Source organism: Schistocerca nitens, chromosome 1 (genome assembly GCF_023898315.1).
Source record: "Schistocerca nitens isolate TAMUIC-IGC-003100 chromosome 1, iqSchNite1.1, whole genome shotgun sequence".
Classification (NCBI taxonomy): Eukaryota; Metazoa; Arthropoda; class Insecta; order Orthoptera; family Acrididae; genus Schistocerca; species Schistocerca nitens.
In genome coordinates this window covers 891,779,246-891,793,263 of record NC_064614.1, presented here as the reverse complement: position 1 = coordinate 891,793,263, position 14,018 = coordinate 891,779,246, and the positions used below count along the sequence as shown (strand labels likewise).

At 39.1% G+C, this 14,018-nt stretch overlaps 1 protein-coding gene across 1 annotated transcript; it reads right to left on the bottom strand.

The window, feature by feature from the left end:
- Positions 1–244: 244 nt before the first annotated feature.
- LOC126191919 (complement component 1 Q subcomponent-binding protein, mitochondrial) lies at positions 245–9,973 on the bottom strand. The gene is made up of 5 exons (XM_049932563.1): positions 9,611–9,973; positions 9,140–9,290; positions 8,856–9,052; positions 3,323–3,411; positions 245–618 (listed from the first exon to the last, which is right to left on the bottom strand). Exons 1-5 carry the CDS (start codon positions 9,849–9,851, stop codon positions 469–471), a joined length of 828 nt encoding a protein of 275 aa, XP_049788520.1. The 5' UTR covers positions 9,852–9,973; the 3' UTR covers positions 245–468.
- Between the last annotated feature and the right edge of the window lie 4,045 nt (positions 9,974–14,018).

Sequence of the window (14,018 nt, the reverse complement as noted above, 5' to 3'; positions counted from 1 at the left end):
GAACTGATTAAAACTCTTTAAAAATCACAGTGGTTTCTAATTACATACAAGGCTACAATTTTTGATTTCAGCTGCAGTACGTAGATTCATCTTCTTTGCAGGGGAAAATACACCGGAGCAGTATTATCTCTGTGCAACACATAAGTAAAATTTGATAAACATGTTATGTGGATTATCCAAACCAAATGCACCTCACATATCACTTCTGGGAAATTTTCATGTAAATCACCAATCAAAAAGCTGATACAATAAAAAATGAACTTCACTTTACTTGTGTGTATTGACTGTCTTAATAAGGATACACATGCTTAATTCATCACAGTCTCACTTCTCAACTATATTATATTAGCATAAAAAATTTTCTTTGAAGATATGCATCCAACAAATGCACAACAGTCTGCAGTCCACAACTGTGTTTGGAGCGGTAAAAGTAGCACAGAATGAATGCACCTTCTTCAGCTTTGGTGCTCATTTGCCACAAGAAAACTTCTGCAAACTTTCCAAAAATGCGATGTATGTATTGTGTTCATAAGCCGTGCTGAATTCTGATAACTTTTCCACAAATTCATTGGAGATACCTTTCTCCTCCAAAAGAGTCATCAGCAAGTCATATAGATACTGAAACAAAAAGTCACCATGTATCAGAAACCAACACTGAAATTAAAAGTAATAATTACAGACATTATTCCAAATAATAATGGTATCAAGTATTTATCTGACAAAGGCCTTGTTGGCCAAAAGCTCGCTTTCTGACAGTCTTTCTTGTGCCTATCTGCAACTCAGCATCTCGGTTATATGTTGAGTAGCAACTATATTTTTCATAATGTTGTTACCACATGTAATTGCATATTTAACTACAACAGCAAAAGCCATTTGTGGGGCTTTCTTCTGGATTTTGAATTAAAATCAAGAAAGAAACTCTACAGATGTACAAACAAAGCTAGGCATTAAGGCCATAAATCAACACAACAGGTCTTGGGGGGGGGGGGGGGACAACTCAAGAGTGGAACAACTATGGGTTGCATATCAACCCTGTACAGATGCAATTTAAAAAGGGGCCTACTCACTCCAGCATATATATTACAGGCAGCCAGACTACATCAAGCACATCTACGATGGGGGGAGGGGGTGTAAGGCAGGACTATCAGAACAGTCAAGAGCACACACACAAAAGGGTTTATGTTTTACAAGCTTTTGGAGCCAGTGGCTCCTCCTCCTGGCAGAAGAATTGAAGGGGAAGGAAGAGGCATGAAAGAAAAGGACTGGATAAGTTTAAAAAAAGGGATAAATTTCAGAAAAGTCACCCAGAACCATGGGTCTGGGGAGACTTATCAGAGGGGATAAGAAGGAAAGACCGAATGTTGTGGATTGCATTGGATGAGATTTGAAAACCTGAGCTTAAAGGTGGAAGACCGGATAATATGCAAGACAGAGGTTACCAGTAAAACATTGTGCACAAGTGAATAAGAGTGAAAAGCCAAGTGCATTGTACATAACAGAGGTGGGAGGGGGCGGTGAAAACAAGACTGGTAAGACATTGAAAGATGTAGATAACTGAAACAGAGAAGATATGAAGACATGCAGCGACAGAATAAATTAATGTACATTAAGGCCAGAGAGAAACTGGTGTCTAGGGCAAGAATCCAAATGGCACTTGTGGTGAAAGAGGCACCGAGGTCTGACTGTCATGTTGTATGGCATGCTCTGCAACAGGGTATTGTGTACTGCCTGTATACACCCTCTGCCTATGCCCATTCATCCAGACTGATAACTGGGTGATAGTATGCCAATGTAAAAGGCCAAACAATGTTTACATAACAGCTGGCATATGCCATGTATTGTTTCACATGTGGCTCTCCCTTTGATAGTATGTTTTTCCAGTTACAGAGCTGAAATAGGTGGTGCTAGGAAGATGCAAAGAGCAAGCCTTGCAGCGGGGACGATCACAGGGCATGAGCCATAGCGTAGGATATGGGTGCAGAAGAAGCATAGGATCTGACAAGGATATTGCGAAGATTGGGAGAGTGACAAGCTATTCTGTGTGTGATGGGCAAAATCTCAGATAAAACAGATCTCATTTCAGGGCATTATTTTAGGAAGTCATGACATTGTCAAAATAGCTGATTAATACATTCAAGAACAGGATAATATTGGGTGACAAGTGGTGTGCTCCAAAGTTGCTTTGCTGAGAGATCAGCAGTACCAGGACTGGAATTGATGGCCCAGGAAATTTGCTTTTAAACTAGGCTATTGGGATAATTACATTCGGTAAAGGCTTAAGTGAGAGTGGTGGTGGTGTATTGCTGTAAAGAGTTTGCATCCGAACAAATAGATTTGCCTCTAATGCCAAGGTTGTATGGGAGGGAATGTTTGACATGGAAAGGATGGCAACTGGAATCTCTAAATACCTTCTCACAATTAAATTTCTCATGGTCCTATTCTGAATCGGGTTGACAGAAGCGTCCGATCCCACGCGTCGTCTTTGACCCGTGACGTAAGGGTGTTGTGTGTGACGTCATGACGGCGCGGAGTTTGGTTTGAGTGTGGCTGTCTCCAGTTCTGTTTTATCTTACTTTATTTACTTTTCTGATCTGTTCGTTCTATCTTGTGAGATTTTTTTTAAATTTAAAAACACTTATTACTTATTTTAATTATCTGTTTCCTCCAATTTCTGTTTTAGTTTATTATATTTATCTTTCTGATCTGTTCGTTCTATCCCGTGATATTTTTTTTTAAAGACAAAAAACACTAATCAGCTACTGAAGCATCTTTATCTTCTATGGGTTGCAGGGGTTACGACCCCTGGGGAGGTGGGTGGGTATTCATGCATGGCTGTCTTCACTTACACGTTGTAGCTACGCAAGGCGTCTAAATTTGTTTATATTTAGTTTGCCCCCACCCAAAACACCCCATTTCCCGCACTTGTCCCGTTAGTGTCATTAGGCTTCTTGTGGAAAGTGTGCGTGTTTGTTTTTGTTTCCGCCACATTTGTGACGCCATGGGTCAAAGCAGACGGACGGGATCGGATGCTTCCATATTTCCTCTGAATCCCATGCCACTTTCCTTGATGTTGATCTCATCCTCACCAAAGACCAGTTACACACTTCTGCCCACATCAAATCTACTAACAATAGTACTTACATTTTGACAGTTGTTACAATACTGGTGTAATGCCCCCCCCCCCCCCCCCCACACACACACACAAGAATTTATGAAAATTTGCCAGTAATTTCACATCACTTACTATCTGCTTTCATTCAACTGGTTTTATGTTATAAAATTATTACTGTACTGTTATTAGAAAATCCCATAAATTACTTACGCCATCTAGTATTTCTCCAGATACAGCATAGGTTTTCTCAGACCATTCTCCTTCATACAATGTAACTTCATCAATTGCAAAAATATCATCTGCAAAAACAAAGATGATACAAGTCGATGTCAATCAAAATATAGACAAGCACATTAATAATCAGTAAAGTACATGATTTCATTTAAATTAATTTACAACAAGAATAGAAATAATGCAGAATTTTTTTCATTCAGGACAAACTGCAACACAATGGTGTATTAAACACTGATGTTGGCCCCACCTAATGGATTAAAACTTAATTTCAGATTTCATTGGCACACAAACTAGGAGCCAAGTCATTAGATATGCTGAAATCTATTAGATGGTAGAACAATGACAAAACATAATTAAGACAATTTCCAAGTACATTGCACCTGTGGTTTTTATCACTTAAGTCTGCCATTATTGGTGAACAATATTTAAGAAGTTAAGTTGCAAACTAATACTAGGCATTATTAGGGATGGGCATAAAACTTTAACTGGATCCTTCTATAGCCCACCAGAGAGACTCGTCTCACGATGTAACCAAAAACTTTACAGAAAAGCACAGTTCACTTATACGTAAGCTCCCCACTCATACTGTAATCATTGGCGGAGAATAATCATCCCACAGTCAACTGGGAAAATTACAGTTTAGTTTGTGGTGGTACAGTGCTAAATAGCTTCTCTGAAAACTACCTAGAACAGATAGATAGGAACCACACTTACAATGGAAATATATTGGGTCTAATGGCAACAAACAGACCTGACCTCTTGAGGATGTGCACATCGGAACTGGTATCAGTGACCATGACGCAGTTGTGGCAACAATGGTTACCAAAGTACAAAGGACAACTAAAACAAGCACAAAGATACATATGTTTAATAAACCAGATAAAAACTCAGTAGCGTCATATCTCAATGTGGAATTTTTCGGCACACGGCAGGAGCAAGTAAAGGAACTCTGGCACAATGCGTTGACTTCAATGGCTACTGTAGCAGAATACTGCCAAGCGATCTTTCATAGAACCCAAAGATATTCTAGTCATGCATAAAGGTTGTTTGTGGCACCAAAGTCAGCATTCAGTCCCTAGAGACAGACAGGAACTGAAATTGAGGATGGTAAAGCACAAGCTGGAATGCTTAATTCTGTTTTCAAATGTTCCTTTACAGAGGAAAACCCATGAGAATTGACCCAATTTAATCCTCTTGCCACCGAAAAGATGAATGAAGTAAGTATTAGTATAACAGGTGTTGAGAAACAACTGAAATCATTAAAAATTAACAAATCTCCAAGGGCCAATGGAATACTTGTCAGATTCTATCCCAAGTTTGAGGCTGAGTTAGCCCCTTGTCCGACTGAATTCTTGTCAGATTCTACACTGAGTTTGCAGCTGAGTTAGCCCCTCTTTCTAACTATAAACTATCTTAGACCCCTTTAACCTGTCTACAAGAAGGGTAGTAGAAGTGATCCACAAAACTACTGTCCACTGTACTGGAATCAATTTGTTGACGCATCTTAGAACATATTCTGAGCTCAAGCATAATGAGGTATTTTGAACAGAATGACCACCTTAATGCCAACCCGGCATGAATTTCTAAAACACCATTCATGTGAAACCCAACTCGCACTTTTCTCACACATTTTGATTATGGCAATCAGAGTATTTCTTGATTTCTGAGAAACATTTGACTCAGTACCACACCTAGGTTTATTGTCAAAAGTACAGTCATATGTGGTATCAAATGAAATTTGTGACTGGACTGAGGATTTTTTGGCAGGGAGGACGCAACATGCTATCTTGGGTGGAGAGTCATCAGATGTAGAAATCACGTCTGCCCCAAATCTACGGTTAAGTACTATCTGAAAGAAGCTGCACAAATATTCTGTCAGATATTGGTAATCCAATACCTGGTTGAACACCTTGTAGGAATATGAAATGGAATGGAATGACAACATAGGTTCAATCCAGGGTAAAGAAGGTGAGACTTCGGTACATTGGTAGAATACTAGGGAAGTGCAATCATTCTACAGAGTTGATTGCTTGCAAATCTCTTGCGTGACCCGTTCTAGAATATTGCTCCTTTGTGTGGGACTCGTACTAGATAGGACTAACATGAGACATTGAATGTAGACAGAGAAGGGCAGCTCAAATACTCACATGTTTAATCCATGGGAGAGTATCACAGAGAGACTGAAGGAAATGAACTGGAGCACTCTTTACAATAGTGTACATGAACTATCCCAAGAAAGACAAAGCTTCAAGAACCAGCTTTAAATGATTAATAATACACTGCAAGGCCCTACGTATAACTCACGTAGGGTTTTGAAGTTAGAATAATTACTGCACACACACACACACACACACACACACACACACACACACACACACACACACACACACAGGCATTCACACACACAGGCATTCACACAACCATTCTTCCCACTCTCCGAACACGAATGGAATGGGAAGAAACCCTAATGACTGGTACAATGGGGCATACCATCTGCCATGCACCTCACGCTTGTTTGCAGGGTACAGATGTAGAACGAACCCTCTAATGGCTCAAATGGTAGAGCCGTGTTTATGACAGGCAAATATTGGAGATCCTCATTTATGCCCAGGTCATATTTTAATTAGCGAGTAGGGTTAGGATTACACATTTTCAATACAACAGGGAAAATTTCATTGTAAGATCATTGGTTGCTGACTTACATAGCAGCAGCATGTCAATTGCCACTGTTTGGTTTGCTTATTGTGAATCAAAGGTGGTCACGAGAGTACAGAAATGAAAATTTTAATAATAAAAATGGGAACTCCAGGTTAGGAGGACAGATTGCTACTCAGTGTAAAGATGACCAGTTGAGTTGGACACAGGCACAACAAATACTGTTACACATTAACAGTCTTCCACTAACACCTTCTTCAGCAAAGAAAACACATGCACATGCACATTAACACAAAACAAGCACACCTTACACATGCTCCACTACCACTGGTAGCTCTGTTCCATTCAGAGCCAAAAGCTATTATCTGTAAGTCTTTTCACTGTGCCTGTGATGATCTTTACAGTGAGTAGCAATCTAACCTTTTCATAATATTGTTAAAATTATAATTAACATGTGGTACTAAATGTTCTTTGTCACAAAGAAGTGTCAGCTTCTGCAAATCTCTGCCTGAACCACGTAAATACTGTTTTAACATCCTTTGCGGTTACGTTTGGCATAGCAGCACACAAGAAAACCATTGACTGTTGATTTAGTTGTGGTTACATACTGATTTGCAGCATAAAACATCTATGTTAGGGGAAAGGGTGACAAGTGGTGAAATCAACAAAAGTTATTGCATGAAAGTAAGTATAATACCTGTTATGGCATTTATTTTAAGCAAGACCGATTTTGAAAAGTGTTTTGTCAGCCATTTTTAAGATGTAATGAGTCAAAACAGATCAGTAGTTTCAATATTTCCTGCAACATGTTCAATGGAGGAAAATAATTACACCTTGCTCTAACAGTATACTGAAATGAATCGGTTATTTAAGTAGAGTGTGTTCATGTACTGATTCTCCTCCAAGTATGATTGTAAGCATAATTATCTGCAGACTTTTGAGTCAGTTCTAAGAAAGGATAATTTGCAGATGAACTAGTAAAAACCAGTTACTTTCCCGGTGTAAGTCCAAACACAGGCCAAGGCTAGCAACATTCCTTTTCAAAAAAACAGCCATCAAACAATAGTTTCAAGTAATGAATGAGACGTGAAAAAAAATGTATTTAGAGAACACACATTGAAACAATCAGTGTTCTTTGCACATTATTTGTGGTTATTTTGCCTCAAAAGTTGCCTTAAATTGTTGCCATATTTCATATTTTCCTTTCCTTGGAAATTTGTGGTAACTGACTGACCTGTAACCTAGCTGAAGGCCTAGATGAGCTTATTTGTTTCAAAATGTGTGATGAAGCAATTATGGGTTCTTCATGGGAGATACAAAGGGCTTTTCAGAGAAATTTTGTCTGAATACGGATTGAAACGAGAAAAATAATAATGTCTCAAAATAAAAATCGATGTCCCAGAACATTAATTTCGAGAATTGAAATGGAATTTGCAGTTCAATAAGTTCCATTACAGGAAGGGACTTTCAAAAAAGTGCTCAGAACCTTTATTTCCATGTGTTACTAGTACTTCCATACTGATAATGGCTAAAGAGGAATATTTGATACAAGTATTTGACTATGACCAGTGATGTACGAAACATGCAACAAATGCTGTAAGGGACGTGGCAACTGTATTGTGATATCACTGATTTCTCTCAGTCTAAACTACAGATAAGTTTGTCACTACAACATTTTTTTCCCCTTCTTCCCTCTCCACTGGAGTCACCAACTTGCAAACCTACAAATCAGTCTCAACAATTTTTTTTTCCATCAACTACTAACAAAACTGAATATACTCTCACAGCAGCATAAATACTAAGATATTGGTCAAAACTGAAGAATCTCGTCATATATTCCTCTTGTCCCAGATACTCAATACAAGCACACAACACACTTGTAAACCATCCTCGTGAGATGCAAGTAAAGCTTTTTCCTCCATATCACTCCTCCCCCCAAAAAGTAGTCTATGGTTGGTTGGTGTTGGGGAAGGAGACCAGACAGCAAGGTCATCGGTCTCATCGGATTAGGGAAGGACGGGGAAGGAAGTCGGCCGTGTCCTTTGAAAGGAACCATCCCGGCATTTGCCTGGAGCGATTTAGGGAAATCACGGAAAACCTAAATCAGGATGGCCGGACACGGGATTGAACCGTCGTCCTCCCGAATGCGAGTCCAGTGTCTAACCACTGCGCCACCTCGCTCGGTAAAGTAGTCTATGTTGTGGGCAAAGTTTATTTCTTATACTCTCAGAACCTCGCCCTGCACACAATCAGGAAAAGCTCAATAAATACTTCTGATTTATTATACTCTCAGAAATAGTTGTACAACATCTGGGATTTGTGAGAGCACTGCAGCTGATACATGGTAACCGACAATCTGCATTTATAAAATGCATGCTGTTGTATCAAAAGGGAACCAATATGTATGTGGTTTGCGACTGCCTGATGGAGTTGGAAGGTTTGCAGGATGATGCGAAATGGTCAAAAAGAAGATACGATCACATTTAAGGTAGGGACAGCATTTAATGAACATAGTATCTGACTTCTAAATACATAACTTTCAGATAGTCATTATCCAGTAATGAATAGGAATTATTTCACTACCATAGTAACACTGCCTACCGCAGACATAGTTGTTAACAGATGAGACTGGTATGTCTGTATCATAAAATTTCATTTCAACCAATCCAGGCTTATCGTCTGGGATCAATCGAGTAACTATAGTTGAGGAGGGAATAGTGAGGTGGAATGGCTTAACCAAGTTATTAAAACAGTTATCTAACAGATGAAAAACTATCATCATATTTGCACAAACCAGTACCTTTATTAAAGCAGTACTATGGCGATTTATTCAGGTTACACTATGTTCACTTACTATAGCCCTCTTCAGAGTCTTGTTGGCCAGATGTAAAAGAGCATGTGAAGCCAAGGGTCTTTGATCCACGACGTATATCCACCTCAAAGGTTGGCTTTGATTTCATTTCCCCAAACTCTGGTTTATCCATATTAGGATTTACTTCTGGTTCAGTATCAGCGTCCACTGTGTGATTTATATTGAAATTTACTTCAATTCTGAAAAAAAAAAACAACGAAATACATTACCATTCTGCAATCTAAACCCTCAATAAACAATATTTTACACGATATAACATTACTGACTCTTCATCACCCAGTTTTTTGGTCATTGTTACTTCAGATTCATCCAATTTAACTTTAAAACCATCTATTTCTGTGGGGATTGTCTTCAACTTCTGCGCTTTCCTCTCGTTTGCTATTTCTTCTGTAAGAAACTCCACAAGCTCTTTCTCTCCTATAAGGAAATGATGGTTTTGGAGATTAGTTCATAATTCAAAGGCAACTATCTTGCACAGTTGCTCCAGTAATCAATTTATTACACCGTCCTTAGAATTATGGTTGAACAGAAAAGTGTGAATTTATTCCACAAATAGGTTAAATAATTACAAGTAACCGAATTCTTCAACTTCTTAGCCGTGCCTCTAAGGAATCTTTTAACTGACTGAAAATGTGTGACGCATCTTAAAGTGATGATTTATGGAAAGTACATTACACTTTTGTATATTCGAACGTGCAAAAACGAATTTCCATTTCATGTAACTTCTAAATATATACCTTTCGTATGTAGCCTTTGCATTCCACAACCACAACTGCATAAATTACTGTGTGGAGTTTGTTTGTAGTTGGCAAGTAAACCCGTCCCGTCGGTAGAACCACCAGAACGCATATACCACAGCGTTCTTGTAAACTGCCTCGTGTTTGCATTCAAGACGCCACATGACCGTTTCACTGGATTCAAAAGATATTTATACGAAGAGAATCCAGAAGCCGCTTTCAAAATTCCATTCATTTTCATATTTTATTTTCAGACTGTAACTGAAGATATAACTACTTCTAATCTGCGCGATTTATCCGCACCTCTCATTAGCCGGCCGCCTACCACAACCACAAGCTCCAGCCAAAGTGTCTTCGTATCAAATCCATCGCAATGCTCTTGCCAACTGCACATTCGCTCTTGGCTTCCCAAGTGGGTTCCTATCAGTGGCGCCAACATGTGATTATTTTTTTCGACAAACCAACACCTAAAAATCCGTCAAAATGAAATATCTCCACATCTTCTTGCAAAAATAAAGAAAAAATTCTATTTATTTCAAAACATTATACTCATTACTTTGTTTATGCAATGAGCAAACATTTTAAAATCGATCAAAATCAGATATGTCCTTATTATTTTCTTGTAAATAAATAGACGAAATTAAATTTTATTTTAAACATTATACTCATACCTAGTTTACGAGACGGACAACCACTTAAAAATCCGCCCAACTCACCCAGAACATCAAATATATATTATTATATAACTACATCACATTTTAATAGAACAGTAACAAACAAATTTAAATACGCTCCATTAAATTTCGGGCATGCAACCGCACACATTCAGGTTCTACTTCTAATACTGTGGCTGTATAGCGTCCAGTCGTCTTCAGAATGAGCCGACAGACAGATATCTGAACAGTACACAGCCGAAATATTTGAAAAAGAACCCGGTATCATGCGCAGAACGCCCGAAATTTAAAGCAGCAGTCATTGCGCCACGAAAACGTAAATGTACACAAATTTAAAGATATTTATCACCTATGTTGACTAAAGTAATAACAGTTCATCCGCATTGTACTCCGCCTCTTCTTCAGTTGATGTGTTGGATTGTTGGTCTCCTCGGTACGCAACCATTGTGCCAATTTGTTTCAAAGCATACTCTGGCAAGACGTATTTATGACAGCACAGTGAGAATTGCTCTTACCATACTGGTTTTAAGTCTAGTCCTGAGGAAGGTTTTCACATTGTTTAGTATTCTAAATCCTCTTTCGACCTCAGCAATTGACCAAGGCAACATCAAAAGCTTCATTTCGGAAATGAATTTTAGGAACTAGCGTCTTTATATGATTCGATCTCTTGTCAAAGTTCTACAGTATTGTCGACATTTTTCCATTGAGCAGTAGCTAATTTTGACCACTAAAAATCAGTTTTTGTCAGTTCTGTGCTAGCATGATTATACTTTCTTTCACCATCCTCAAACACTGTTCTGGAGCAATTAGACACACTCTTTGCAAAACCTTGACATTGTTCTGCAGTCGCCTCTGGAGCTTCTCTGCAAAGCAAATCAGAAAATTTTCGCATCTACCGCGAAAACTTTTCCGCTTTCTGCGTTAATTTTATGTTCTTTCAACATATTCACCAATGAAACCTCTACTTCATGCCCAAGATAAATATTGGGGATTTGTATTTTGTAACATCTACCGTTAGCAAATCCTCCTTATAACTAGGAACAACAATCCGCTTTGTAAGACCTACAATAAGAAGAACTAAGCCTTGCAGTAGCTTTGAATGGTCTGCTGTACTTGACTGGAATGATTTATTGACCTTTTGAGGTGGCCTAAGAAACAGAAGATAAAGCTTATAGATGGCATCAGAGTACATACTATACAACAGTTCAGCTGTGTAGCACTCCGTCTGACATCTGGATAATTCAAAATTTGTCTGTAGTTCAAGCCTCTGACTTAAAATGCGACTACCAGCAACGTCGATCGATAGCCACCTTGTGTCTGATTAGTGTATAATTTTAAGGGGTTCGGCTCCATCATTTATTTCTTTAAACAATTTCCTATACATTGCTTGTCGAGAAGAGGATTCAGAAAACCAAGAATAAGTTTCACATATTAACAACTCAAGATTCCCTGGTAGCATTTGGACAGCAAAGGACCCTGCTAACTGGACTGACGGACAAACATGGTGGATCAGTACAAGATTAGGGACCTCACATTTCAGTTCCTGGTAAACCCCATTGTTAACACTCATCATTACTAAGGCATTATCTGTACCAATTTCTCTCATATGTTTAATGTCTAGAGCATAATCTGAAAGTAATAACTTTACTGCAGTAACAATACATACAGCTTTCCCCTAGTCTACTTCAAGAATTCCTAAAAAGGTGGAAATATCTCTACTGTTGTTCTGAAAAATATACAATGCACACAGCCAACAATTTGGTGACGGAAATGTCTGTTGGTTCATCTGTAAGGAGACTGAAATGTCCATTACTAACATTGTTTTGTAGTTCTGACTTAAAAGTGCCGAAAGAGAATGTTCCTGATCAAAGCACTACTCTTCCTACGGTGTAGCTGTAAAAGAGATTCATGGTTAGCACTTTGAAAAAATACCTGCTTAGATCTGAAAGATGGTCAACGGTTCTAATTGCACAGTGATTAACTACAAACAATGCATGAGCAGCTTAAACAGCTGCACGTTCATATGTATATTTGATGGACTGAAATGGCAATGTTGACTATCGTGTAAATGAAAAAGGTTCGGCTGCTTTTAAATGTTTCTTAGTTTTTGCACGCAGATCTAATTCTAAAAAAATGCATATTCACGTTGCATTGGCAATACTTAACACCGCACCTACTAGGTTCCTCAGGCACCTCTAACAACCGATTCTTTAACTGTTTATCACTGAAAGACTCTTTTCTAAAATATCAAACATACCACTTGACATTCTTTGCAATCATGTTCAGTCAGTCGTAAAAACAAACAAACACAGCACTAGACACTAGTTGTTAAATACACAGTAGCTCACTACAAGACTGTAGTCTGTATCCTGGTACGCAGCTCCCCAGTTGTGATTGGTAACAGTCGGCAACAGCAGGGAGAATTCGTGCCCTAGTGATTAGCAGATGTTCATTGCCAACAGCACACCCTACCACTAGCCAGTGTTGACTGCACTGTCGTGTCGTTTGTTGCTGACCTGAGTTGTCTGTCGTTGCCTGTCTTTTGTTGCGCTATATTCATTGTGATTTTTACGAAAATTAGTGATGAAGACCTTGCTGGCTCATCAAGGGACTATTTTATACTACATTTTGGAGAAAGCCAGATATCAGGAGCTCATGGAAGCTCAAAGCACAGGTTTCTGTTGCCTGCACTGATTACTTATAGTAGAAAGTGGTGGAGCTTGTTCCCCCCGCCCCCTCCCTCCTCCCCACGCAACCCATCACTTCACGCAGCATATCTTCTCCGCTCTGTCCTCTGCCCACAAACTACAATCGACAGATGCCAAGTCACAATTCGCGAGAAGTACCGTACACTAATGTCTTCCGCTCACTATACACGGCATTAACCCATAGAGCAAAGCATATTTTTCTTAGTGAGCTGCTGGTGCTAGAGGCATATACCATATATTTAAAGCCAGTTTGAATCTTGGTGGTGGATGATACTTTCACTGCCAGTATTTGGCCAGCCAGAGGAGGAGAGATTGTAGTTTAAACTTCCTGATCGCCAGTTTTTGTGCCAATGCCATGGATTAAATTCCAAACCTCTCCACAATCTCTCATGAAGAGAGACACGTGACACTCTTGATGGTGATTAGTCCATCAGATGGGATTGTTAAACTCAGTGGCCCCCTTGATGCTTTTCAAGAGAATTACACTGTGTGCCAGCACCGAGTTTCAACTTTTCTCTCCTCATTCATAAAAACAAACACGCCACCACACAGTACCAGCACTCATAACAGTCATCCCCTATGTACAAAAACATGCTCGAAACTTTGTAACAGGTCGGAGGAGGGCAACGGCAAACCACCTCCACTCGGACCCTTGCCAGGATGGCGTTTCAGGATTCCTGCTTCTGCTCCCAACGCTCAGTTCATGAGTATGGGTCTCTTACTTGCCATTGTATCTTTGCTTACTACAGGAATTAGAGCCATTTGTCACTGCATTGTGTTTGCTTTGCTCAGTTTGCCCTTCAGCAGAGATGTTTGATATTATTAGTTAAAAAATGGCCATGCACATTGCTCAATAGGAAGGAAATCTAAGGAGTTAATTTCAGTTCAGTTTTCGGTTATATCCTACATATATTTAATTTGAATGAACAAATCAGAAATACAGCCCGTTTTTGTAACACACTGAGAGAAACTTAGAGTTTTAGTGCAATACATCCATGGCACAGTCTTGCAAGTGCACAAAGATTT